The sequence below is a fragment of the Dromiciops gliroides genome, chromosome 3, assembly GCF_019393635.1.
Source record: "Dromiciops gliroides isolate mDroGli1 chromosome 3, mDroGli1.pri, whole genome shotgun sequence".
Lineage (NCBI taxonomy): Eukaryota > Metazoa > Chordata > Mammalia > Microbiotheria > Microbiotheriidae > Dromiciops > Dromiciops gliroides.
The window spans coordinates 43101138-43128136 of NC_057863.1; the positions used below are offsets into that span (position 1 = coordinate 43101138).

General features: G+C 48.6%; 1 protein-coding gene and 1 long non-coding RNA gene across 2 annotated transcripts; both read left to right on the forward strand.

Annotated features, from left to right (window-relative positions):
- The first annotated feature begins 12105 nt into the window (after positions 1 to 12105).
- SOX2 (SRY-box transcription factor 2) lies at positions 12106 to 14960 on the forward strand. Its single transcript, XM_043994221.1, has one exon. The coding sequence runs from the start codon at positions 12728 to 12730 to the stop codon at positions 13778 to 13780; it is 1053 nt and encodes a 350-aa protein (XP_043850156.1). The 5' UTR covers positions 12106 to 12727; the 3' UTR covers positions 13781 to 14960.
- A 406-nt stretch (positions 14961 to 15366) lies between these two features.
- Positions 15367 to 18313, forward strand: LOC122748556. Its single transcript, XR_006355616.1, has 3 exons — positions 15367 to 15463; positions 15888 to 15984; positions 18180 to 18313. It is a non-coding gene; the product is annotated as an uncharacterized LOC122748556 (long non-coding RNA).
- Positions 18314 to 26999: the final 8686 nt, after the last annotated feature.

A 26999-nucleotide genomic window follows, 5' to 3' on the forward strand; every position in this document is an offset into this window, starting at 1 on the left:
TATTTGTTTATTTTTAATTGGCGGGTGAGATGGGGCATATAGGGCTGGGGAGAATCAGTGAACCTTATGAAATGCCCGAAAAGTGGATAAGGGCAAAATGTTACTTGGGAGAATGTGGAAGTAAGTGCTTGCGACATGTCCAAGCCAGAAACTGGACAGAATTCTTGTCCCTAAGGAGGCTAGGGACCAAGGGCTTACTCTCTGGTGCCTCCTAATGGTTACCTGAACGTATGGTTTACTTTTTGTACCACACTGAAGACCCAGTGGCTGTCAGCTAGGGAATTTTCCTTTTTTCCCTTCCTTCCTTCCTTCCTTTCTGCCTTCCGGGAAACAAATCAATCATTTCCCCAAAATTATTTTCTAAAAGTAGGAATGTTCCCACCTAACACTGCCTCTCCAGAACCGATTAGCACAAGTCGTTTTCCTTCTTTGAGGGGGCCATAGAGTATTGTTTTGCCTACCAGAGTTTTCTTCTGCCTCTCTGATACACTGGGGCGAGAGTAGGGGGCGGGGGGGGGGGGGGGGAGGGAATGATTGGGAAATTGCAGATGTTGACACCAACTCATTATAATACAATTTAACAAGGGGGGCTCATTTTAGGCTCTGTTAGGGAGCGACGTGGTACGGGAGGGAGCCCCCCTCCCCTCTTTAAGAATTTGGTAGATAAAGGTTAATCTTGGGCTGAATGATAGAGCTGTGATTGACAAGAGAAAAGGTGTTGAGGGCAGGTCGAGCTGTCTTATTTACAGCCCACTGCTTGCTATAGCGCCTTTGTTAGGACTCGGAAGCTAATTTCGTGCTGATCAAAAGCACCACCGAGTTAAAGGACTGGTAATGACTGCTAATTTCATTTCAGCCTCATACATCCCCAACTGCTGTAATTAAAGACGTGCGATTTAAATACAGGTGAAGGGTAGGTTGGTGGGTTGTGTGTGGGTTTTTTTTTTTTTAAATTGAGAGGGAAAAGGGGGGTACCATTCTATTTCGTCGTGCATGGGTACTCACGAAGTAGGGGTTTCCAGCCCGGGGGTAAGAACTGTCTGCTCTGCACTGCCTTGAAGGAGGAGACGGTGGCCAAATGAGGCAGCGCACAAAACAAGGCTCCTGAACCCGGGGTTCCAAGCCATACCTTAGAACCGGCGTGCGTGCTAGTTACTTGAAGTTCTAATTACCGATAAGGAAGGGCCGTCTGAAAGGATTCCAAACTTGGACGAGGGACCGGTAGAGACTGGCTCTCTAAGCGCCGCCAGAAAAGCCAGATTTCGAACGCGCAGCCCGGGATGTGCGGGCGGGCACCCAAGGCGCGCCACCTGCTCCCCGATGGCACTCAGGCTTTGGGAGAAACATAAAGCCATGAAACTTCGACGTGTTCGTAGTTGGCTAAGACAGACACTTTCCCTCGACTCAAAAGAAATGCCTTTAATTTTAATTATTATTATTATTCCTAAAGTCTAGAACCTTCCCATAGGAAAGACCCTGCGAGCGAGCTATGGGCTCTCCTCGACTGTCCGTTCTCGACGCGTTTGTCGCGGGCGCCCCCTTTTGGACATAGGGGGAACTGCGCGATGCGGGGGATGGGGTAGATGGGGAGAAAGGGGCTGCTTGGAACCAGCTCTCGGTTTATTGGAAACTCTTGGGAGACTTTAATACACACACACACACACACACACACACACACACACATACACACACACACCCAGCCCTCTCTCCAAACAGTGGGAGGAGGAGCGAAATGAGGGATATGTTTGTGTCCTTGTAAAAAGAGAGGCAGGATGGCAGAGCCAAAAGACTGAAGTTTGGCATACGGTATGAAAGGAAAAGAGTAATCCGTGGTTTAGAAACTCGAGGAGAAAGCAGGGAAGGGGCTAGCTGATACTCTGTCGAAGCAATCAAACCTTTAAAACAAGACCTTTCCTTCTCATGTCAAGATATTAGAGACTAAAAGAGCAGGAAGACTTGACCCACCAGAGTGGGGACCCTCCAGTGGTAGGGCCCAGAGTGCTCTTGGAGTCTTTAGGCACACATATGACAGATGGGCATCACTACTGTCCACTGTAGTCCTTCCCATTAATTCCTGACAGCAATGTAAAGGGTGAGGACCGGCCCTGGACCCTTGTTTTCCATGTCCCTCTGGAGGCTTCTGTGTCAAAGGCAACACATTTTTCAAGCCTTGGGTCCCCTTGGTCTTCTGGTCTCTCTGCTGCTCTTCTGTGGCCAAAGGTCACTTTCCTTTCACTTTATGGTTTTAATGCACCCCCCCCCCCATTCCAACCCACTGACTGAGAAGGGAGTGAGAAGGAAGAAGAAAGAGTTCATTTTGAAAAAGCTTTCAGGCAAAACTCACAGCAACATACCTCAGAAAGACATGGTAGATTATCACATGCCCCTCTGCATTTTTTTTTTCCAAAGAGGGATTTGGTTTTAATTTTCAGGAAACTTTCTTTAATGACCTCTATAGAGGGTGTGTCAATTCCTTTCCTCACAGGGTTGGGTGTGTACATTAGGAAACAGCCTTCAGGTTCTCTCTTTAACTTTTACTTTTTTTTCCCTAAAATAATTTTCTTTAAAAAGAGTGAGCTTTCTTCTTGACAAAATTAGTCACTTTCTATGGCCCCAATTTGAGTGGAAGAGAGGAAGGTATAGATATTTTTAAATATAGTTGATCTTACATAGGATTCCCCTCACCTGGATTGTCTCACTTTAAAAAGGAAATCCCATAAATTTGTTTCAGAATTGGAATCTGGTGTTGGCTTCTGTTCTTGAACACCTTGACTGGGGTTTAGGGCTGGGTCATTGGCAGAGAATTCTATTCAAAAGGACAACTTAACTATATTCCCAAACCCCAGGCAGCTCCATTATACCCAGGTGTACATTACTGCCCTACTCTCCCAATCTGCTGATTTGAATCATGAAAGAGGGAGAAAGGGAAGATAGAGAGGAAAGAGGAAAAGTTGAGGATAAAAGGTAAGAAGAGAAGGAAAAGGAAGTAAAGGACAGACAAAGGGGAGAAGGTATTAGAATCAAATGTGTAATTTAGTAATGGACTGGAAGGTCTCTTGGACCAGTCGACTGTTCAGTGATCAAGAACATTTCTCAGAGAGACCTCTCAAGGGTTTGTGAACCTTGGGGAAGGTGTAGGTAGCAGGTGACATAGATGTCCAGAAGTACTTGCTTCCTGCTCCTGAGGGGAGGAGAAAAGAAGGAACAGGCTAGTGGGTAGGAAATAGTGGACAAAGTGTCAGACACAAAAGACAGTCCAGAAGAGAGACTTCTCCACTCTCTCCTCCCCCCTTACAAACATCCCTTCCCAGGATCTTAACAAAGTAGATGTACTCAGGGATGGGAAGCCATGGTGATATTTCCGGGTGGGCACCTTTTCAGAGATACCTATAGGTCTTAGGACCTTGGCTTTAAAACAGCACCTCTTTCTCTAACACTTTGACAAGTACTTTCTTTACAACCACCATGTAAGGTTGGTAGTTGTTTCTTCCTTCCTTCCTCTTCAAACTCCCCCCTTGAGGAATGTACTTGGGAGAATTCCCCATTAAACCATTAAAATTGTCAGTTTCTAAATATTCCATAATTCTCTAGACCTCCAAATACCCAGGTAGCCACATGAGCCAGAAGGTCAGCTGGGCTGGAAAAGTCTTCTTCCCACTTTTCTTCCCGCGTTTCTCCCCTATTTTTTCCTCCTTCCAGGCTTCTACTTTCTCCTAACTCATGAACTGACCCATTCAGTCACTCAAGTTCTCTAAGAGTAGTATTCTCTGAGCCACCCACCCTGCTTTTACCTTGATGGTAGCAGGGTCTTCCCAGTGTGCTTCCTCCACCTAAGCAGCTTTCTTTCCAGTCCATCTGATCTCATTCCTAATGTCCCCCTACACACACACACACACACACACACACACACACACACACACACACACACACACACACACTCCTACACTCCTTCCTTTAAGCTGGAAAAAAGAGCCTATGAAAGAGTGGGAGTCAGTTCTTAGCTTATCATAGACCACTATTTCTTGAAAGTGATCTTACTAATACCCTCTCCAAACAGAGAAATAGATTTTTTTTTAAATGACCTAATCCCTCTAGGAGTTTAGCTTCAAACCCATTTACAGTGGCTGCTACTTTCCAAATATTGGCTGGTGGTTGGGATAATGACTGAGAATGTTGGTAATAGTAATGGAGGAGCACAAAAAGGGAGAATGGTGGGGTCTCACACCATCCATCCTATTTTCTTTTTCTTTAAAAAACAAACACAATCCCCCCACCCCCATCAATAAAAAATATCTCAATTCAGTAATTTTCAGGGCTGGAGTAGAGAACTTCTAGCCAAATTTACTGCCTCAGATGGAGACCTTCCTTGGGACCTTGGCTGATGAAAGCAGCCTTAGGCTGGAGTGGGAGGAAGAAGGAAGAGGAAAGGAGGAGGAGGGTAGCCATTGGCGATGCCCATAGCTTGGCCTTCTCCAAACTTGTGTGGATGGGAGAAAACTGGACTGCTCAAGAAGCTCAGACTGGACTGGATTCCCTCCACTTTGATTCTGCCCATCTGACTGTAGCTTAAGTGTTGAAATGGCCTAGTCCACTAGCCACCAGTGAGCCTACTGAACTCCTGTTAATAATCTGTGGATTAGGGGTTCAGATTGTCTCTCAAGATCAGCATAGTTCCAGAAGGATCCATTAAAATCTATCATGTCAATGAGTTTCCACTTAAAGCTGGGGAGAGGGCAGGTTGATCCCCATGCAGCCAGCTGGTGTAGGGAGAGGGAGAGGATGATGATGATGAGGGAGAGAAAGCCAGCACCCTAGATCCAGAGGACCTTCCCTTGTGGATTATTTTGCTAAAGAAACTCCCACTGAAGAATTGTTCGTCTTTGCTCTGAAAGGGGTGCTGGAGGTGGAGGAAAGGCTGATTCTGGGTGCTGGGGCCGGGTCAGAGCTTAGATCCCCCCTATGCCCTTCCAATGGTGTGGAAAGTTTCTTGGGGAGGTCTGAGGCTATCAATGGCCAGGCTTGGCTTGCCCCCACTGGAGGAAAGACCCTTTGCTGGAGCCAAGTCTAACTGTGGATACTTGGAACAGAAGATCCAAGGTTGGGAGTGGGGGGTGAGGGAACTGTTGTTTTGATCTTGGTTTTTTCTTCCTCCTTCAGTATTATAGTTTTTCCTCTTCCCTGTACATTAAAATAAGGAAATCCTAGGCTTTCTCTTCCATTTTGGGGTTGCCTTTTCCCCTGCAACCTATTCAAGTCCCCTATCCTACAATCCGAACTAGGGTCTTCTATGTTCAGCAAGTGCAGAGATTTGTTCATTTTCCCTGAATCCCATCCCAACTTTCCCCAACGTAAGCATGACTCCTTCACCCAAAGGTGGCTGGCAGAAGTTGGGGGAAAATACAGACCCTTCTGAGTTCTGTCCAGTGCCAAAGGTGTTTTAGAAAACACTGACACTGCAATGTAATGAAAGCTGCTGAGAGACCAGGAGATAGAGAATTCTACTTGGAGAGAAGCAGAAGGGGCGGAAAGATAATAAGGGTCAGTCTCCAGGAACCCTAGGTTCAAGCTTGGCTTTCCGTGCTGTGATCTCTCTTTGCTAGCCAGAGTAACCCTGGACTGAGGGGAGAGGATAGTGATGCTACTTTCTTGACTTCCAAGCTCTCTTCGCCTCCCCTCCCACGCCTACCCCCAAATGGAACGAGAACCTGGAGTAGAGAATTAGAAATAATGATAGTCCCCTCGGGGAAACCAGGGCACCAATACATTCGAGCCAGCAGACAATCCACCAGGCCTCTCTTGTACACCGCATCCCGGGTCTTCTCGAAATGGATTCCGACAGGCGCTTGAGGACCACTCCAAGAAGGCTTCAGGGCGGGGTCGGAGAGATAAGGGATCCTTTTCTTCTCCTTTCTTCTCCCTGCCCCCCCGCCCCCCCCCACTTGGGGGGGGGGGTAAGGTGGTGACCTGAATCACCCACCTCTGGAATGAGCCATTCCAGGAAACTGTAAAACCCATTAACGGCAACTCCCTTGTACATTTCAATTGGGCCCCTCAGGGAAAGTCGCCATTAAAAACAACAACAAGAACCCCAAACAAAACAATTATCCGCTCGCTTTAATAAGCAAACTCATATTTCCACGGACCGCAGCTGGTGTGAGGGAGTGAGGATAAATTCGTTCCACTAAAACTGCTGGCAGGTTCTGGAGTGGGAATAGGAGTAGGAAGGTTGAGAGATGATAGTGTAGCTGCGTGTGCTAGGTGTGGGAATGTTTGCACTGGGTCTGCAGTGAATATGGAAACACGCAAACACAGGCACACATCTCTCGGGGTACCTCTCCCTACGTTGGGGTCTCGGGTGCACCAACACACAAGAGAACCTGAATTTTCTTGTGTCTCCACAATCTGAAACGACAGATATATCTGTGTTTTTGGCACTCCGGGTCTTTCTTTTTTTCCTTTTTTTTTTTTGAAAAATATTTTTATTTCTTCAGAAAGAATTAAGATAAAAGAGAAAGAAGGAAGGCGGGCGGGAGAATGCAGAGCGAGGATGCATGCCTTCAAGGGTCCTTAGAGCTCTTGAGGGAAATGATTGAGTGAAATTGGGTCTAGGCTGAGAAAGCATTTGTTCGTTTTGTGGGCAAAGACACTTCTGCAAATTAAAAGCAAGATGCTGAAGGAACAGACGGGAGGGAGGGGGAAAAGATGATTAAGCAATTTTAAGTAGGCGAAGCCACACACACTCCTGGCTCCGTCTCTCCTGGAGTATTTTAGGGAAGTGCAAAGATGTTCACAGGTCAATCAGCATAACCGGGTGTTTGAATTACAGTCTCTCCCCCTTCCCAAATCCGAGAAGTTGGGAAGAAATTTAATGGGTGGGGTGGGGGTTAGGTAGACGACTCAATTATTTGGAAGAGTGGCCTATACAGATCTGAATTCTTTGGGGTCCGAAGGAAATGAAGTTCGATAAAAGTAAATTCTGAGTCCGTTGTTGCCTGGGACTTAGCATATTCTCCTACCGTAGGCTAGCCGACGACTTATTTTGGGGAGAAATGTGTGACTCGGTATTAAAGGAATGATAGTTGGCCAAGTCTTGATATTAATCTGCATTGCGTTTCTATATCCAGAGTCCCGGTCTCTCTCAGTTTCGGGGCCATGCTACAGTACTTTAGAACACCCCAAATAGGAGTGCGCCTCTTTGTTGCGATTTTAAAACATGCAAAGACAACAACTAAAAAACTAGCAGTAACAAACCACCTCTAGAAAGGAAAACAAGTCAGGCCTGTGTGGTTCTCTCGTAATTTTTCAGTTCTCATATATTAAGGGGAAAGACTTAAACCAACTCTACCCACCCAAATAGCCATGGGCCTGGTCTGAATACTAGTGGTGTTCCTTTTTTTTTTCCTTCTCCTTTAAAAAAAAATCAGGGTTCCGCTGCTTCTGTCAGTCGTACTGAACTAAGTTACTAGTGATTTTCAGTTGCTGGGCTGGGGAATGAGGTGTGTGTGTTGGGGGTGGTGGGAGAGAATCAATAAATCAACAAACATTTATTAAACAGCTACAGTACCAGGCACTGTTCTAGGTACTGAGGATAAAAATATAAAAGAAACAATCCTTATTCTCAAGAAGAGGGGTGGGAAACTTGGTCTGGCTAAATTAGTTTCCACTCCTACCCCCAATCTATTTATCTGTTTCCAGGTTTCAGGACATCTTGAGCATCCTCTCTGAATTCTCATTCTCTCTCTCTCTCTCTCTCTCTCTCTCTCTCTCTCTCTCTCTCTCTCTCTCTCTCTCTCTCACACACACACACACACACACACACACACACACACACACACACACTCACACACAAATTAAAACTTTTGGAGGCTCCAGCTGACATTTCTGCGAAAATTGAGTTATCAAGCCAATGATTATTTCACCGAGAGATAAAACTCTCCTGGCCCTCACTGTCAAATAGGGCCCCTTTCAGATTTTAATTACAAAATAAAATTAGTCTGCTCTTCCTCGGAAGGGTTTGCGCGTCGTTAAACAGAGCTCTCCCCCAATACTGGTGGTCGTCAAACTCTGCTAATTAGCAATGCTGAGAAATTCCAGTTAACAAGGACATTCTCCAAGACTGCGGGTTCCCTGCCGCTCGCCTTCATTTCCATAAGAAGATTAAGAGTGGAGGGGAGCGCTCTCAGATGCAGATGCAGAAACGAAGCGTCTCTTAACGAGCATCATAATAGTAAGATGCTAGGCTAGTTCTCACCTAATTACCGCAAGTTAAACCTCTATTTGCCGCTAGGGAGAAAAAATAGGTCTGCGGTTCTTTCGATGAACAAAATTGTTTGATAGTTAGCTTTAGATATGTTACGGGGGGGGGGGGGGGGTGCAGAAGAAGGGAGTGGAAGGACGCAGAAAAAAAAAGAAACTTAAATTTTAAAGTTAGATTAGATTTCCACTTACCACAGGAGGGTGTTGCTTTGGGGGATTTTAAAGGGCTTTTGCCTAGGGCCGGTTCCAAAACCAAAGGAAAGCAAAATATGCCAGGAGTCTCCGGCTCCTTCCCCGCCCTCTTCTAGCCCCCAACCTTTTAAGCTGTCTAATCTATCAATAAAAGTGTAGAAGAGTTATTTCAAGTCCTTTGGGAGGGGGGGGGGAGAGAAAGAAGGGAAAGGGAGATTTCTACTCTGTTTCCTATAAGCACTTTTCCGTTTCCATAAATTATACCAAAGCCAACATGTTGAAGGATTCCCTGAATGAAGAGCCCTGTCTTAAGTCTCATTCTCTTCCTGAGGCGTGCATGGAGGGTGGTTATTAACGGTGCAGCAGGCTAATAGGAAGGATTCTGGGACTGGGGCTCTGGCTCCAGCGTTTGGGGTTGGAGGTTATGAGTATTTAGGGCTGAGTGATGGCCATGGGTTTCAATGGTGTGGCCAAGGGATTCGATCTTGTCAATACACACGTCGTCAGAAGTCTAGTGGGAAAAGAGGTTTCCGCGCCCTTAGTGGCTCCCGATTTTCCCTGGCACGTTATTCTCACGCCTGAATGCCAGCGACAGTTAGTTGTATTGCGCGGATAAGTCAAACGCGCTTAATTAAAACAAAGCTGAAAATAAATGCAGCCAATGAGGACCCAATTGTGACGCATTCCCCCCCCCCCCCCGCTCATTTATGGGATCAACGCAATTAGCTGAGGCCCAAGCCAGCCCCTTTCACCTCTTAAATGCATTATTACAGAGTTCAGGCATAAATGCATGCATCTGGTTATCGGTGGAAGGGGTGGGAAGGAATCTTCTGGCTGCCTCAGTGGAGCGAGCAAACCCTTCCTGGGGCCCCAACTCCCTATTGCCCATCCCGGGAACCCCGACCAAAGTACTCGGGTCTCCCCGGGCAGGAGTTATCAATTTCTTGCAATAAAACAACCCCACCCATGGCCACCCCCACTGCGGCCCACCTCCGGCCCAAACTTAATCTGTGACATTGGGGGTGGGGGTGGGGGGGAAGGTGATGTGATCAAGCACACACACCCAAGAGAAAAGGTTCCCTTAATTTTTAACTAGTTTTAGCCCAAGGATTAGACGGGCGTTAAGGAGTTGAGTAAATTGAATCAGATTCTTACACGCCCCTGAGGGACACACACCAATCTGTTGATAAAATTACTTGTAATTAATTTTTCTTCTCACCACCCCACCCATCCCTCCTTGTTTAGGGCGAAAATGAAGATTTCCTAACGTTTTTCTTTTGAAAATGAAAAACGCGATTCTTGGGGAAAACTTTTGCCAGTAGGGGGCGCACCAACCCCATCCCTGAAACCCGTGGCGCAGAAAAGTCCGTGGCGGCCACAGCGGGCTGGGCTCCAGCTCCAGCTCCAGCTCCAGCTCCCGGCTCCCGCCGCCCCTCCCGGTGGCCCCGGCCCCCAGCCCCCGCCCCCAACCGCCCTAATCATTCCTCTGGCCCTCCTTTGCCTGGTTTCAAGGGCGCGTTTGAGTACCTCACTCCATTTTTAAAACGGACAATCTCCGGGGGTCCCACACCCCCTTCCCCCTTTCAAAAGGGTTCCGGGCTTATAACTAACACCCAAACTTTAGAAAATAACGAGGGACTGTCTCCCGACACTTTCTTTGAAGGAATGGGGGGGCTGGATTTAGAGGAATTCTGAAAAGTGCCCCCCAAACATCGATTTCTTCACTTACGTCCCCGCTCATCACCCCACACACACACCCACCGCCCAATTGTCCAAGATAGTTTACGAGGCAAGCGGACAGAGCAAGGGGAAGTTTGGGGGCAATGCCTTCTCTTCCTCCCCAGTAATCCGGACTTTTGCGGAGTAAATTAATGCAATAGATGGAACGTGGCTGGGAGCTAGCGATCGGCACATTTGCCTACCCGAGAAAGGCGGGGGGCTGGGGGGGAGCCGGGGCGGGGGGGCATAGAGTGCTAAAGGAGAAAAAAATAAATAACCCTGATGGTTTAAGTCCTTTATAAGCCACAAATAGCATGAGGTTGTTGCTTCTTTTTTTCCTTTGTAGTCAAGTGCATTTTAGCCACAAAGATCCCAACAAGAGAGTGGAAGGAAACTTAGACGGGGCTTTGTTTGCCTGCGTGTAGTGACAACAAGAGAAACAAAACTACCTATTTGTAACGGACGTGCTCCCATTTCTCTACGCATTGAGCTCCCACCTATTGAAATCTTTACATCGGAACAATGAGAGAGCGGCTAAAATTACCCTCCTGGGTTCGCTGCGAGCAAGATTCCCGAGACCCTCCAGTCCAGTCCCCCAACCCCCTACCACCCCCTCACTTTTCGTCCTGTCTCTTCTCCTCTCTTTCCTCCCCGTCCCCCACCCCCACCCCTTCCAGGTTTTTTTGCCCACAGCCTGCTCTCTTGCCTCCTTTCCCCTGACCCTGGATGGGTCTGGCAGACCTCACCCCACCCTGACCTCCCAGCCCCGGGGAGCTCAGTTCCGAGCGGACTGTTGAGCCAAAAGCAAAGGGCCAGTGCGGAGTGACAGAACAAAAGAAAAGGGTGATAAAGTTTGGGTTGTGGGAACTGTGTTTTTGAGGAGCTTAAAAACCATAGCACGTTAGAACTTGGGAGTTGTGTTCTGTCTGATCCCAGTTCTCTGGGTCTGAAGGAACGTCCATCTAACTCCTTTCTTCCTCCTTCCTCCTCCTCCTTTTTCCTTCTTTCTCTTCTCTCCCTCCCCCTTCGTTTATTAGAGTTATGCTTCCCCTACTCCTTATTTGAAAGGGACACTGAAATTCTTCTGATAGGCTTAAGAGAAAGGAGAAGGGAAAGAGGAGGAGAAGGAGGGACCTGGGGCTAGGGTTTGTGGCTTTTTTTCTTTTCCTCACTGTTTGAATGGATTAAGGATTGGGCGGGTGGGGGCGGGGCGGGGCCATAGCTAGGGGAAGGGGCGGGGGAGCAGGAGGAGAATGAATTAGATAGGAGATACCTACAATTTCTTAATAATAAAACCTATATAGGAAGAAAAGGGGCATCCTGGCAATGAGGGATGTGCTGGCCTGAAACTTGGCAGGAATGAGCTTACAAATATTTTCTGAACAAGGAAGGAAAGTGAGAGCAAAGATGGTCTTGGAACAGTCTACTACTTTCCCAGCTCCTTTGCAGAAACCACACGGAGATGAAAAAGACCAGAGAGAGCGCAAGAGGAACAAATTGGACCTTGGAGTGGGGGTGATGGAGTAGGGGGAACCTGTAGCTTGGTGGGCCTTGGAGCTAATTCTCTCGGTAGTTCTGGGGAAAATGCCAACTGGAGGAGAAAGATCAAGGGTGGGTACACCAAATCTCCATGACCCTTTTATGAAATACTGATGGGAGACGAGCATTAAGTACCCCCCCCATAACTCCTCAATCTCCTCCTTCATTCAATCCTCAACTCCCCAAAATCAATACCAAGTTTGAAGGGGGAAAAGCCCTAGGCAGCCACAATACTGTTTACCCACTTCCTCCGAAAAGGCGTGTGGTGTGACCTGTTGCAGGGAGAGGGATACAAAGGTTTCTTAGTGGCTGGCTGGCTGGCGCTGGGACCCGCCTCCCCCTCCCCCCAGGCCGCCGAAGGCTCCGCAGCGCGGCAGGCCCCGCCCCCTTTCATGCAAAACCAGCCGGAGAGGCTTGTCCTGTGTGGAGGAGCCCGAGCGCGCTGATTGGTCCGGGGAAACCCATTTATTCCCTGACAGCCCCCATCACATGGATGGTTGTCTATTAACTTGTTCAAAAAAGTCTCAGGAGTTGTCAAGGCGGAGAAGAGAGTGTTTGCAAAAGGGGGCAAAGTAGTTTGCTGCCTCTTTAAGACTCGGAGGAGAGAGAACAAGCAAGAAGGGGAGAGCGAGAAAGAGAGAGAAAGGAAGAGACCGAGAGGGGGAGAGAAAGAAGTTTTGAGCCCCAGGCTCAAAAGAGCGTTTCGCCCAAATAATAATAACAATAATAACAGCGGCGGCGGCGACAGCGGCAGCGGCGGCGGCAGCAGCAGTAGCCAGTGGAGGAGTTTTTTATTCCTGATCCTGCTTCCAGTTCGTCTTCTTGCTCTGCGTTTGTAATCGCTCCTCGTCTTATTTTGTTGGAGGCGCGCGCTCCCGACCCCCCACCCTTTTCCTCCTCCCCTCCTCCCCTCCCCCCGCCCTCGGGCCCCCCGAAAAGTCTCGCCGGCCCGTCTGGGACGCCCGAGGCCGGCCCGGGGAGGTCAGGGGCCCGCGGAGCGCGCGATCGAGGGAGCGGCGCGATGTACAACATGCTGGAGACCGACCTCAAGCCTCCCGGCCCGCAGCAAACTTCGGGGGGCGGCGGCGGCGGCGGCGGCGGCGGTGGCGGTGGCGGCGGCGGCCCCAACTCCACGTCGGCGGGCGGCACGAACCAGAAGAACAGTCCGGACCGCGTGAAGCGGCCCATGAATGCCTTCATGGTGTGGTCCCGCGGGCAGCGGCGCAAGATGGCCCAGGAGAACCCCAAGATGCACAACTCGGAGATCAGCAAGCGGCTGGGCGCCGAGTGGAAGCTGCTGTCCGAGGCCGAGAAGCGGCCCTTCATCGACGAGGCCAAGCGGCTGCGCGCCCTGCACATGAAGGAGCACCCCGACTACAAGTACCGGCCTCGCCGGAAAACCAAGACGCTGCTCAAGAAGGACAAATACACGCTGCCCGGCGGCCTGCTGGCTCCCGGCGGCAACGGCATGGGCGGCGGCGTCGGCGTCGGCGCTGGCGGCCTGGGCGGCGGCGTCAACCAGCGCATGGACAGCTACGCGCACATGAACGGCTGGAGCAACGGCGGCTACAGCATGATGCAGGAGCAGCTGGCCTACCCGCAGCACCCGGGGCTCAACGCGCACAACGCGGCGGCGGCGGCCGCAGCCGCGGCCGCGGCCGCCCAGATGCCGCCCATGCACCGCTACGACGTGAGCGCCCTGCAGTACAACTCCATGACGAGCTCGCAGACTTACATGAACGGCTCGCCCACCTACAGCAGCATGGCGTACTCCCAGCAGGCCGCCCCCGGCGGCGGCGCTGGCGGCGGCGGCGGCGGCGCCATGGCCCTGGGCTCCATGGGCTCCGTGGTCAAGTCGGAGGCTAGCTCTAGCCCCCCTGTGGTCACCTCGTCGTCTCACTCCAGGGCGCCCTGCCAGGCCGGGGACCTGCGGGACATGATCAGCATGTACCTGCCCGGCGCCGAGGTGCCCGAGCCGGCGGCTCCCAGCAGACTTCACATGTCCCAGCACTACCAGGGCGCGCCGGTGCCGGGCACGGCCATCAACGGCACGCTACCCCTGTCGCACATGTGAGCCCCGGAGCCCGGCAGGGCAGGAACATTTTTTTTTTAAGGAAAAGGAAAAAAAGACACAAAGAGACTGTATGGCATAGAGAAAGGGGCCCACCGCACCACGGGATGGGAGGGGGGGAAATTCCCCACCATCTACAGCAATGACAACTGCAAAGAACTTCACACACACTCACACACACACACGACAAAACAAAACAACAACCCAACAGCCACCGCATCACCAGGAAGAAAACTTTTATTGAGAGATTCCGGACTTCTTTTTGGGGGGACTATTTTTGTACAGAGAACTCGGGGGAGGGGGAGACAAAGGGGGGGAGGGCTTGTATAGATCTCTGAAGGGAAGAAAACTACACAAAACTTTTTAAAAAGTTCTAGCGTGGACGGTAGGAGCTCTGCAGAAAGTTTGCAAAAGTCTTTACCCATAATATTTAGAGCTAGTCTCCAAGTGACGACGAAAAAAATGTTTTAATATTTGCAAGCAACTTTTGTACAGTATTTATCGAGATAAACATGGCAATCAAAATGTCCATTGTTTCTAATCTGAAAATTTGCCAATATTTTTCAAAAGAGTCTTCTTGCAGAATTTCCGATCACTGCAACTGGGATTTGGGGCAGTTGCATAGGAAAGAGGAGGGAATTAATTTCAATTTGGACATTTTAATTGTTTAGAAATCGTACAAAAGGAGAGAAAAAGGCTATGGTACTTGCAAAAAACCATTTCCGTGGTTTTCTATAAAAGGGCAAACGTCCAGGTTGTATTTTTTTTTTACTTATTAAGGGAAAAAAAAAGCAAAAGCTGGCCCCTCCATACAGGCTGCCACGGCTGGTAATTTATAATAGCATTTATTTCCAAACTTTTCATTCTGTTTCAATTTGAACACAAATTAAAAAACACAAAACAAAAAATACAGCGAGAGCGACCTGAAATTACTGTGTTTGAAATATTTTCTTATGGTTTGTAATATTTCTGTAAATTTATTGTGATATTTACGGTTTTTTTCCCCCTCCCTCATTTTTGGTAGTTGTATTTTAAAAACTCGGCTGACCCTGTGTTTCTTTAAACCAGTCTGCCGAGGGTCCATGTACATATATTTGAACTAATCCCGTCCTTATAACAGGTACATTTTCAACTTAAGTTTTTATTCCATTATGCACAGTTTGAGATAATAAATTTTTGAAATATGGACACTGAAATTCCATTTGCGTCTTGGATTTCTTTGGAGAAGACAATGGCGTTGTTTGGAAGTGCCGGGGGAACGGAACTAAACTGCCAGGCTCCTAGAATGGCCTTAGGAAAAAATATAAAATAGACACGAGGTGTCCACTGCCAGGCACCAGGTCTGCAGATGCAAAATAACCAGTAAAGAAGGGTGTTCAGTGCTTAGTTAATTGAATAAGGAATCTGGACCACCTTGCAGGGTGTCTACTTTTTAGGTAAAGCAGGACCTGGCAGTGAACTGGACCTTAAAAGCCAGGTCTCCATCTTTAAGCAGATGATGGGTGATGGGGGGGGGGGGGACGTATGCGCTTTTACTGATTTAGAACACTTGTTGCAGACAACGAGAAGACAGACTTGCTCTGCTCTGCCTCTGCCTGACCAGCAGCTTCAGACTATGAATTTGTGTGCAGGACATGAGGCAGGCTGGAAGGGGAGATTGTCAGAATTCCGGAAAGCTGGCCTGAGGTGATGGGCCCAAAGACAGAAGCTGGGCGGGCTGTGTTGGGCTGTGTTTGTTTTGTTTGAGTCTAGTTCACGGTGCACTGGTCTTTGGGAAGGTGAAGTATATTTAGAGGGACAAATGGTGTCTCTTTGTGTCAGAATAATTGCAAACTGAATGTTGAAAGTGCTGATGTGTGTGTTGCGGGGGGGGGGGGGGGGAGGGTGTCTCTGGCCCTGCTATTGTCTGAGGGAAACAAGTGGTTTGTTTCTTTTGTTCGGAATTCCATAAACTTTCTCCTCTTCCCCCTCATAGAGAGGAGAGGCCAGAGAGGACCAGTTGTAAACCGTGCCGCTTATCACAGCTGGGGTTTTTATTTATTTTTCTTTCTCTCGCCCTTTTTATCTCCCTCCCTATCTTTATCCGGATCCTACTTCTTTAAATTGCCAGCGCGGGTCGGACACTGTAGCCCCAATTCGGATAGTGTCTCCAGCCAAGGAGCATCCAGGCATCCACCATATGAAGGAAGAAACCAGCCGTCTCTGAGGTAGATCTTTGCTTTGTCGGGTCTGTGTAAGTAATCACGTTTGGCGTTGCTATAGTTGCTGCTCCTGGTGCCGGTGTCAATGCTCTGCTGTTCCCTGGAGCTGGTAGAGTGTCCCTGGGCCTCGTTGCAAGGGGAGCCAAAGAGAAGGTCCTTGGGCCCTGCAATTGTCGAGGACCAGACGCTGCCGAGCCTCTTCTGGCTGGGGTTTTGGAGTAGTGAGAGGCTAGCTGGACCTTCCCAAGCACGTGTGCCCCAAACTTATCAAGATTAAGGTCACAGAGGAAAAGCGTTCGGAACAAATAAGCCCCTTCTCTTGCCCATTTGTGCTTCTTAATATTTAAGAGTGGCTTCTTTTAACAACTTCTTAAAAGAGCTCCCCGGGCGTTCCCGGGGATCTGGGGTTGGGGAACTGTTTCAACCCGGTTTCCAATTGGACTCCCAAATGCGAACTAATATTGAGATATGAGCTGTGTGCAGCTGGTAGCATTTCACCTTCTTAGTTGCAAACTTGCCTCTAGCAGCCTGGACTCTTAACCCCACAGTCTAGCTGGGGAAGAATGTTCGCTGCTGGTGGCTGATGCAAATGTATCTTGTTGGGTGCCCGATTTTTCCCCCCCTTTGGAGGCCCAAACTGAAGTGAAAAACTAGCAGCAGCCAGGCCCTGGGTCTGAGTTCTCCTCCTCTCCCCATGGACATTTTAGGGTTCGGATGTGAGGCAGTTTGTGAGTTTCTTACACTTTCTGGACAATGCTGTACTAGGGCAGACAGATTATTATTCCAGTTCCCTTACCCTGGGCAAAGCATTTTTTTTTTCTCTAATTAATGCAGAGACTCTGAAAGAATTTCTCGGAGCTGCCCGGCTTTTGTAATGCATATAGGATTATTCACGTGGTGATGAGCACGTTTGCCTGCCCTTGCTGGCACATATGAATAAAAGAAAACTTTGAATAAAGATCCAAACGATCTTGCCATCCATCAAGGAAAAAAGATGGAAGAGATTTGAGCCCGGTGTCGGCATTTTTTTAAAAGGGAACTTTTAAAAAATGCATTCATATATGTACATATATATCGTGCATATATGTATATATTTGTATTTGTATAGTGTAGTTCTTTTTTTAAGGAAAAATAAGCAGGAAACACTCAAGCTAAGCTGCTCATTGATGCCTGCGACTTTTTGTTGACGAATTACCGGGGTTCACCTATTTTGAATGAGGAGAGATTGAGGTGGGGGGGACAGAAAAGAATTTTGCAAAAGTTGGACTAGATAAAGTGATCCAAGGCGTGTCCTTGAACCGAGAGAAGCTAAAAAAAACCTTTTGCAAGACAATTTAAATTGTCTCCTCTTTTTAAAAAAATCGCTATCCAGGAAAAAAAGTCAAGGACGGATTGCAATTTTCGTTTTCTCGGGGTAAATGGCCCAACGGTTTGACATTTCATAACTACTTTATTACTTTGGGGTATTATTTTTATTTAATTGAAATCTGTGATTTTCTAGGAGGAAAGAGGGGGTTGGGGAACCTTACTTGCACGAGCTATCTCCTCAATTTTGAAGTTGCACAGGATTTACTTAGTTAAGAAAAAAAAGGAATGGAGTTGGTGGAAGATGGAATTTAGTCCGGGGATGCTCACGCAGTTTATAGGCGAGGGACTGGATTTTAATGTTGTTGTCACTAAGCTACCCGGGAGAGCCCCTACGAACCTAGGATAACAGCATCCTTTCCCACTATGAACATTTCTCTCTTTTTTTCCCTCACCCCCAAGCGTCCTTTAAACATGGGGTGTTAAAATATTTGGTTGAACTAGAGAGGTAGATTAGCAGGGTTTCTTGCCAAGGCTGGGAAGCCGGTGTTACAGGCGGTCCCAGGGGGACACGGCTCACATTAACTGCGAAATGCGTATTTGACAAGGGCTCATTCGGAGGTATTATTACTTCGAACTGGTCCCTACTGGACTTTCTGCGGGGTCAGAGAGCAGCGCTGCAATTAATTATTTAGCCTGCTCCTAGATTTGCTTGTAATCGTTAAACTTATTTCGAGAAGTGACACATGCTTCCAGGCGGGGCTCTCTGGAGGCTCTGGTTTTTTCTAGGCAGCCATGCAACCCAAGCCCTGACAGCTCAGGGCTAAACTGGTCTTTATTTTTTTTCTTTTTCTTCTTCTTCTTTTTTTTTTTCATTTAACCTGTTCCCGAGCTAGGGCGCAATACCGGGCTTCTCTTCTCCGGTCCAACTCCTACCCCACAGTGGGGAGAGAATTCCGCCGGGAGAAGATGGCAGCCTCCTTCCAGGTTTCGAGAAGGGCAGAGGAGGAGTGGGGACTAGAGACAGGACAGGGAGGTGAGAGTTGGAGGACCCTAGAGATCCTGCAGGTGGGGAGATGGGGGGGGGGGAATCTCCAAGGCTACTGGCTACTTGCTGAGAGGTGTGACGGGATAGACCTGCTTCCTTCTTTTCCCTTCTAATTGCCAAACTAAGGTCTGCCGGGTATTTAGGGTGTTCAGAAAAACGAAGAGAGTGAGATTAGGTGACAATAATATATGTTGAATGAATAAGAGATAAGCTGGGATGGGGGGGGGTGCAAAACCGTAATTACAAACCCAATTCATTCAGCTTTTCAGGACTTTTGTTGTGCCAGCGCCATTGACGGCTTTGGAGCTGCCAGTTTTCTTACTTTAAAAAGCAAAGCTCAGCCCCTGGGGGGGGGGGGGACCAGCCGCCCGAACCGCTTAACTGCATAGTGATGGGGTCCTCATTTGGAGCCTTTACAAGGGGGAAATTAAACAGACCCTTTGTAAGCTCCCGGGTTTACTTTTCAAATGCTGACAGTTTATAGCTAACTGCACGGAGATGGGGGTTTGATTGTGTAGAGATCGCTTGCTAGTTAGTGCCACAGCTATTTTTTTTCCTGCTCCACTCATTTGTTTATTTATCCATTGATTTATTTATCTCTCTATCTGTTGCAAGTTAAGAAGCATCGTATCCCCCTCCCCTACTTTCCATACCACATCACCACCTCCCCTGCTCTCCCTCGAGCCTAGGGAATTTCAAGAGGTGGCCAGCCACATTTGGCTTTTAAAGAACAAGTACACTCTGTGAGCAACTACAACAGAGAAGTGAGTTCCCTTCCCCCCCCCCTTCCTGCTCCCCTTCCACCCTTAGGTCTCCCAAGTTTAAAAAAAAATAATTTGCCTCTCACCTGGGTCTTCCTTCTGCATTTCTTTATAATGGAATTAAGTCGAGGGCCTCCTGAGCCTCACTTAAGGCTCCTGGGATTTGGGTGGATGGGTGTGTGGATATGTGTGCGGAGGGGAAGAAGGAGCAGAGTCATGAATCCTATCTTCCCCCTTCTGTAGAGTTGGGGGTTCAATGATGACTAGGCCTGCTTGAGCTAGACTGAATAGAAGCCTGCTTGTTTGAGTTCCCAATCCTTGCCGGCCCTGCCTAGTCTTTACCTTTGCTTGGGTAGAATGTCCCTGCATAAACTGTTATAAGAGGAGAAAGGGCCAGAGAGGTGCCCCTTAAAGGTAGCGAGTAACCTGGTAAACTGAAAAGAAGTAGGAGATAGAAAGGTTTCTCTGCTATGCCTGACAGCCTGCTTTCATGGGCAGTTTGGAAATGTCTACAGCTGATCTGGAATTTCCATTGGTTTCAGGAGGGAAAACTATTACAACTTTCTTGAAGGCATAAGACAAGAGAGGGAAAGAGACTTTTCCCCCACTCCTATGTTTCATTTCTAATCCTATCCCTCTCAGGTCCATCCATCACATCGTTTGCTTTCAGTTTTGTTGGCTGAGATAATTTATTCCCAAAATAAGCCATTTAAGATATGATGGAGTGTTATTTTTTTTAAATGATTCAAGGTTTTCTCACTTTGGTATGAAGCAGGTGGGGAGGTGGAGGGGGGGTGGGACGACAGGTGAAACCAAGCTTTTTAGGTAGGGTAAGGAGCCATCTTCTGTTCAAAAACCTTTTCTTGGTTTGTGGGCTTGTTGTCTTTAATATTCCTGATCCTCCCGGTCCTTAGGTTCTTTTCAAACTAAACAAAATATAACATCCCCTTCCCTTGAGGGGGGCACAAAGACATTAGATGTCCGGATTTTGAAGTATTGTTTCAACACCAAGGATCTCCTGGGTTTTCAGATGTTACTTAATCTCATTATATTATTGATCTACATCATAACTGCCTGCTTTTAGAGTAGAACTGGGGACAAGTAGAAATGCCTACGAACTCTGAGGCTGGCCATCTTCTGGTTCTGGTGCCGTCCTGCCCCTCTGGGCCTCAGACTGCACTGTACTCCATTCCTGCCCTCTCACCTACCTACCAGATGAGGGAGAGCCATTAGGAGGTGTGTTTTGGAGCCAGACTCATTCCTTTGCTGTTGATGGGGTTTACTTGTCCCAGATATCACTAGCCCTGACTAGTTCAAAAGGGTTTCCCATAATTTTCTAAGCTCATTCCACCTCATCTCCATAGGGCTTGGTGGGTTCCAGAAGTGACACTATGCTCCCCAAGGCAGCCTAGCCTCAAACTGTGTTGCCCTAAGACAAATTCTATATTAAGCATTCACTCTTTGAAACAGCAGCCCCAGGATCCAGAAATGGGCTGACTGGGAGACCCCCAATAAGGTCTAGGCTTCCTAGGGATAGGGCTTCTTTGGTCATAGCCCAGAGATATCTTTCCTGCCCTCCAGCTTTCTCCAGGGCCTACTCCCTTGGGCTGTCCCCTCTTGCTGGCATTCACATCCCCCAGGTCTGTGGTGGTTAATGTGAATGAGAGAAAAAAGAGAAGAGGAAACTTGAATTGGGATATACACAGCAACCTTTTTCTGCATGTTTATTCTTTTAAGGCTCTTAGTGAAAATCTTTTCCTTACCAAACTCTAAGTATCCTGGCCTTTTGGAACCATGAGCAAGGGCCGGTTAAGAATAAGGGTCTTGAAACTGGAATCCTTATTGGCTTCCTCCGTAGGTAGGGGTGGAAATGAGAAGAGCTGTTGACTCCTGCCTGCTCCTCCTGGGGTTCAGAGGAGAAAAGAGGCTCCTGGGGGATTTTCGTCTTCTAACTTTGTCCACCAGATCGGAAAGTCAAGCCAGGTGGTCCCCGAGATGGGGCTGTTAGCTCAGGTGATCAGGACACCTTTTCCTCCTCCCCTACCCACTAGATCCTGGAGGCCAAGACCAAAGAGTAGCCCAGCTTGGATACCTTCCTCCTCCCTTTCTTCAGCCCTTTCTCTCTTCTCTTGCTATCACCAACACCGGGGGCTCTCCTTCTATGGGCTCCTTCCATTCTCCCCACCTCAGGTCACCCAGCAAACTTGTCCTCCTTTGGGCAGGATGCCTGACCCTCAGAGCCAGGGCCGGGGAGAGGGGAAGGAGGTAGGGGAAGGAGCCGCCCCCCAAGACAGAGAAATAATGAACGCAATAAAAGGAGCCTAGGCGAATTCGGGCAGAGGGCCCTTATCGCGGGCGGCCAGGCCCCGCACAGACCCAGCTTCCCCCTCCGCGCCCCCGCCCCCGCCCTTGACGTCACCGGCACGGCCTGACGGGCGGCCAGCGAGTTATGGAATTCTTAATTTTAGCTAACACAAAAACAACGAAATAGACCTGGCTGCCTGGGAAAGCGAGTGTGGCCTCGCTGCCACAATTATGCGCTCTCCGCTTGGGTCCCTTTCTAGCCGAGGAGGCTCAGGGACCCAGACATCCATCAGCCACCTAGACCGGTGCAGCCACACACTCACATTCACACTCACCAGTACCCACCGAGGCACTGAGGCAACCGCAAGTCCTCTCTCAAAGCTGCACAGATCAACGTCGTCCTTGGTGCATTTGGAATTTGTTGTGGGCTCTGTTTGGGTGGCTTTATGTTTTTGTTTACGTCTGCTTTGTTTGGAGACGCCCAACAAATGGGGGGGGGATTCTTTAAGAACAGAAAAAAAAACACTTGTGTCTGCTGTAGGTTTTGGGGAGGTGGCTGTAAGGACCGGCTCTCCAACGGTGGAGTTTTTCTAAGTCTAAAGACTTAGATAGTTCCTACTTGTACTGTATTTCAGAGCAGGCTGGTGGACCTCTGCACAGCCGCCCCCCTCCCCATCGCCCTCCCCCCAAGATTTCTGTAACTTTTTTTGGTGTTTTCTTTTTTTCTTTCTGAAAGCTAAATGTATTTCTGCAAGCCGTGTGTGTGTGTGTGTGTGTGTGTGTGTGTGTGTGAGAGAGAGAGAGAGAGAGAGAGAGAGAGAGAGAGAGAGAGAGAGAGAGAGAGGGAGGGAGAGGGAGAGGGAGAGGGAGAGGGAGAGGAATAGGGGGAAAGAAAAGCCACTTAACTAAACCTTAAAATCCATGCAGGTTAGCTAGCAATTGAAATATTTTTGGCAAGAGGTATATCAGGAAGGGGGAAAGGGTTAGGGAAATGTTATGGGGAGATGAGATGAACCTTACCATCTTACCATTCCCTCCCCCCCCCCCCCAGTTTTCTTTATCAAGAAATTAGTTTAAAGTGTTTTAAATTCAGGGTATGCTGAAAAGGCTCTTGAAATCTGTGCCCTGTACTTTGAGAACTTAGAGACGATCAGAATTGGTAATGATGCGCTGTGAACGTGGGTGCGAGTGCTTCATTCTGCATGCAGTTCAGTTGCCAGGGGTTCACATGCAGGTCGGTTGGAGTATCACAGTCAAAGGCCCAAAGCTGGGCATATTATGTAAGGTTTCTGCTTTATTGAGACTGCAAAATCCCAGGGCAAGTTTTCCCCTTCCCTTCTCTAGCTTCCCCCTTTCTCCTCCCCCTCCTCCTCTTAGGGAAAAAGCAGCATCCTTAAGAGACCAGTTTCTCTGATGGGATTTTGTTTATCTTAACTCCAGTCGAGCTGGGTGCACTGGCTCATCAACTCTCTCTTTTTTTTCCCCCTTCCCCAAACACTCCAACCACTTTTCAGTGTTAAATGGGTGCCCAGACGTCCTGGAATCCAAGATGGCCAAAATCACCCTAGAGCATATGGGACCTGCCATAATTGTGAGGAAATTGTTTTAAATGTTTCGATAACACTTCAGCCAAAGAGCTGTCCCTCCTCCCCCTATTAGCAAGCTGCTTTCCTAGGAGGAATCTAGCAGGAATTACGAATGCCCTTCAAGTCTCCACTGACGATGGCCTAAATCAGGTGCCTTTTCTCCCCTTACACACCTCCAGAGCCCAACTTCAGACTGGCCCTTCCAACAGTCTGACTGCCTGCGTCTCCTGCCTCCTACTGCAGGAGTCCTCAGTGTGAAGAACTGGTCCCCCTTTTCCTAGGAGTGCAAAGTGGCAAGAGGCTAAAAGAGGAAGGATTGGAAGGTTAAGGAGATGAGCTCCTAAACGAGTTGCAAATATCAAGTATTGTAAGATTTTTTTTTTCTGTCACTGACTAGCAATACTCATTTCTGTGTGTGTTGGTGTGAAAAGCAGGAAGAAATGTAATGAATTGAGCGCTGTCAGAGACGTCTTCTATTTGAACAATCTGCGATGTGAATGGCAGGAACTCCCTGATCCAGTGCAGGTGCAGTAGAAATGGGGAAGGGGAGGGGGGGGGACGCTCTCTGTTCAGTCAGAAAAGCCCCATTCTCTACAATAGACCACACACTGCCAGCCAGCGTGGCAGCGACTCACACTCGCAGCCCTACTCTCCCCCCCCCCCCCCCCCATCGTTCAGAGTTCACAAAGTGGTCATAGAACCCTCTCTCGTTAGGGTCTTTAATGAGCCCTTCGTAGAGGCGGTAGCAAACCTCAAAATGTGCTGAGCTTTACTTGGGACAGGACAGATGGGACCTGCTGCTTGTAATTTCGGCTGTTGGACATATATATGTATGGTACGTAGGTGTACATATGAATAGGGGAGGGAGCTAGGAAGAGACACGTAAAATTCATGGCGGCAGCTCTTCCCTCTCCTCTCCACCCCCCCCCATCCTCAGAGACACCACAGCCTTGAACCAGCCAAAGCTGCAAGTCAGAAACTATAAATAACGACAGTGATGACCTAGAAGTTGCATAGGCTTTTGCATTTTGCAAGTTTGAGGCTCAAAAACCTACTGAACGTTTTAAGGCTGCGTATCCACAAAGCATAGCGGTAGAGCACATTTCTATGGTGTAGTGAAGTTTGTTTGCAAAGGAGTCTCACCGAAGCCCATCATCCTTGAAAGTCAGAACTGCAAACAATAGTAATAATGGCCTTTTCCATAAGCATTTTCAAGTTAGTTAGTTCATCTGAGTTTCACAACCTCTTGGAAGTTGCAGGTCAGAAAATAATATCGGAATGCTTGATATTTCTATATCCAATTATGGTTTGCAAAGCTCTTTAAAAATTGTCTCATTTGAACCTCACAACATCCCTGTTGGGGGTTATATACTATAGGACTAGAGTGCTTGAGGTTGTATGTTATTTGTTGTCCGAGGTGGAGTTGGTTTTTCTTGGGGGGGGGGGTGCGGAGAATAATACTTTTCTATCCCTGTTCAAATTTGAGAGTTGCTCTTAGATTTTATTCCTCCTGATGAGTGCGTTAATCCGGCCCATGGACACACATTAATCTTGTAGAGTGGAATCCTCTCCCCTTTGGAATTAGTTATTACTGAGGAGGGGGGCATCGACCGTTTTTTAAAGCCCCTGGGCTGGGGGTTGGGGGAACAGGAAGGACGCCAAGTTTGCCAGCTCTTGCCAGTTCCCCCCTGGGCGGCTGCGTGGGCTGGGGCCTCATTGGGAAGACGAAGCATTTTCCAATTGGGAGCTTCGAAGGGCCCGCCGCCGTTCCACTTGATTACTCGAATTTTTAACTCAGGATTATTCCACGAGGCGGGGAAGCTCCTTCCTACTTCTGGCTGGAAGGTTCTGGTTGAGTTCTCCCTCCTCCTTTCCTCCCTTCCTCATCCCCACCCTTCTGCCCTGATTGCCCTCCAAAAGAACTATTTAGCCAGGAAAGGGAGGAGGAGGAGGGAAATGGGGCTGGGTCCGGCGCCTGCTCCCTCCCCCCTCTTCCCCCCCCCCCTACCCCGGGCACCTAGGCTGCCACAGCCCTCACCCTAGCCGCCTGGGCTTCCCCCCTTGCTGCTAGCAGTAGATTATCCGCCTTCGCCTGAATTTGCTGATGCATCGCGCGGAGGAAAACGGCTCTATGTTTACAGCTTATGAAAACGCATGTAACCGTACAAGTTTTTCTACTCGGTAACAAACAGCATCAATTTCTGAGGCCCCCCCCCCCCCAGTGAAACTATTATTTGCCTAATACCGTTAAACTGGGGGGGGGGGGGTGTAGAGACGTCGACAGGCCAAGTGATTACTGTTCTGGTAAGCGCATAGTGGCCTGTCAGCTGCTCGGAGCTGAACCCCACCCCCACCCAAGGGATCTCTGACCCTTTGGGGGCTGCGAGCCAAATTGGGATTCTTTACAGTAGGGAAGAGGGAAAGGCTATAGAGGATTGACAAAGGGCCACATTCAGTGGCAGGGTTCTTTTTTAAAAATTATTATTTAATAAAGAAGGAGTCTGCAGCTTTCGTAGTATCTGGGCTCTCTCTTGATCTGGGCCCTTGGTGTGGCTCTAAATCCTGGGACCGCAGGACCCAGGTTTCTTTTCAGTCGGAGTTGGAAGAGGGTCCTCTTCCACTTGGAGCTCAGCGGTAACCAGCCTGCACCGGACGGGGCGGGGCGGGGTGCGGGTCTGAGCCATACTTCACCGACATTCGCATACTTCCCGGCTTGCGGGTCAGTAAGACTCTGTCCCACCTTCTCCCTGACCACTGGCGTCCCTTTTCGCTCCCCCTCCCCCCTTCCAGCCCTGTCCTCCGCTGCTACCTGATAGCTCAGCCTCTGCATCCTCTGACAGTACACACCCATCATTAATCCTTCTTAGCAAAGCCCTCAGTCAGTACTCATGGGGCAGCTCCAGCCTATTTAGATTGCCTTGGTTGGTTGCACAAATTTAAGTGGGCAAAGAGTTATAAACCTAATAACCGAGAGAGAGAGAGGAAAATGAGAATGAATATGATTTGATTATAGAAGATGAGAAATATACTGGGGGTGTTAGGATGCAGCCTTCATCGTGTTAGACTTCAAGCTTTGGAGACAGAATGAAGTTAACCGCACACATATTCGCTTGCACATACGGATCCGGGGGTAAGGAGTGGCAGTAGTGGGGCGCTTTCCCCTACTAGACAGCTGCTGGGCTATCCCAGGGAAGAACGGATGGTGACTAGGGAGAGAACAACCGGAAGACTGGAAAGGACGAATAAACGGTTTTCTTATCTCCGGATTCTTTGAGAAGCTTGAGCAGCGGTTTGGGTAGTGGACCCCCCAGCTTCTTCAGAGCTCCGGTTCACTTTGCTTTTCCCCAGAACCCCAGGGGCTCGAACTTTCTGGACAAGCAGAGGAGTCACTGGTGCTGCCCTCGCTCCCTTGCTCACTGCAGCTCCCCCGGTCCCCCGCTCCACTTTTTTTTTTAAATGCTCGCATATTGTTTGATTACTAATTCGAGTTAATATGATCTTTATGGCAACATAACAGTGGGTAATTGGCCCTTTTTTCCGCGCAACAATGTAAATCACAATCGCTTTATTATTTAATAACGTCAAACGCTTCGTTGGATTGGCCCCGACCGAGAAGACCTTTTCTTTCTCGGCAGTGTTGTGGGGGAAGAACAATGCCGGTCTAATTGTGGGGATTTCATAAGCCGGCTCCCATAAGTGAGCAGCTCCAAGAAGGACCTTCCAGCAGATGTGGGCCGGGCCCCCTCCCCCAACACATACACACCCGAACATTCACACATGTATAGTCACAGGCACACACACACACACACACACACAGAGCAACCTAGACATGCAGGCACTAGCAGAATTCCTAAAGAAACAATAGCACACACAAAGCACAGTCACACTACACTGTCACACACAGTCACAGACATTAAAAACTAGGGAACAACAGACACTCGGTCACAGACACTGTCAGTAACTCTCTGGCATGCCCATACAGAGTAGAAGACATTTACCCAGTCTGTAATGTACACA

Coding starts and splice junctions, on each gene's coding strand:
- SOX2 (XM_043994221.1), top strand. CDS start 12,728: ATGTACAACATGCTGGAGACCGACCTCAAGCCTCCCGGCCCGCAGCAA.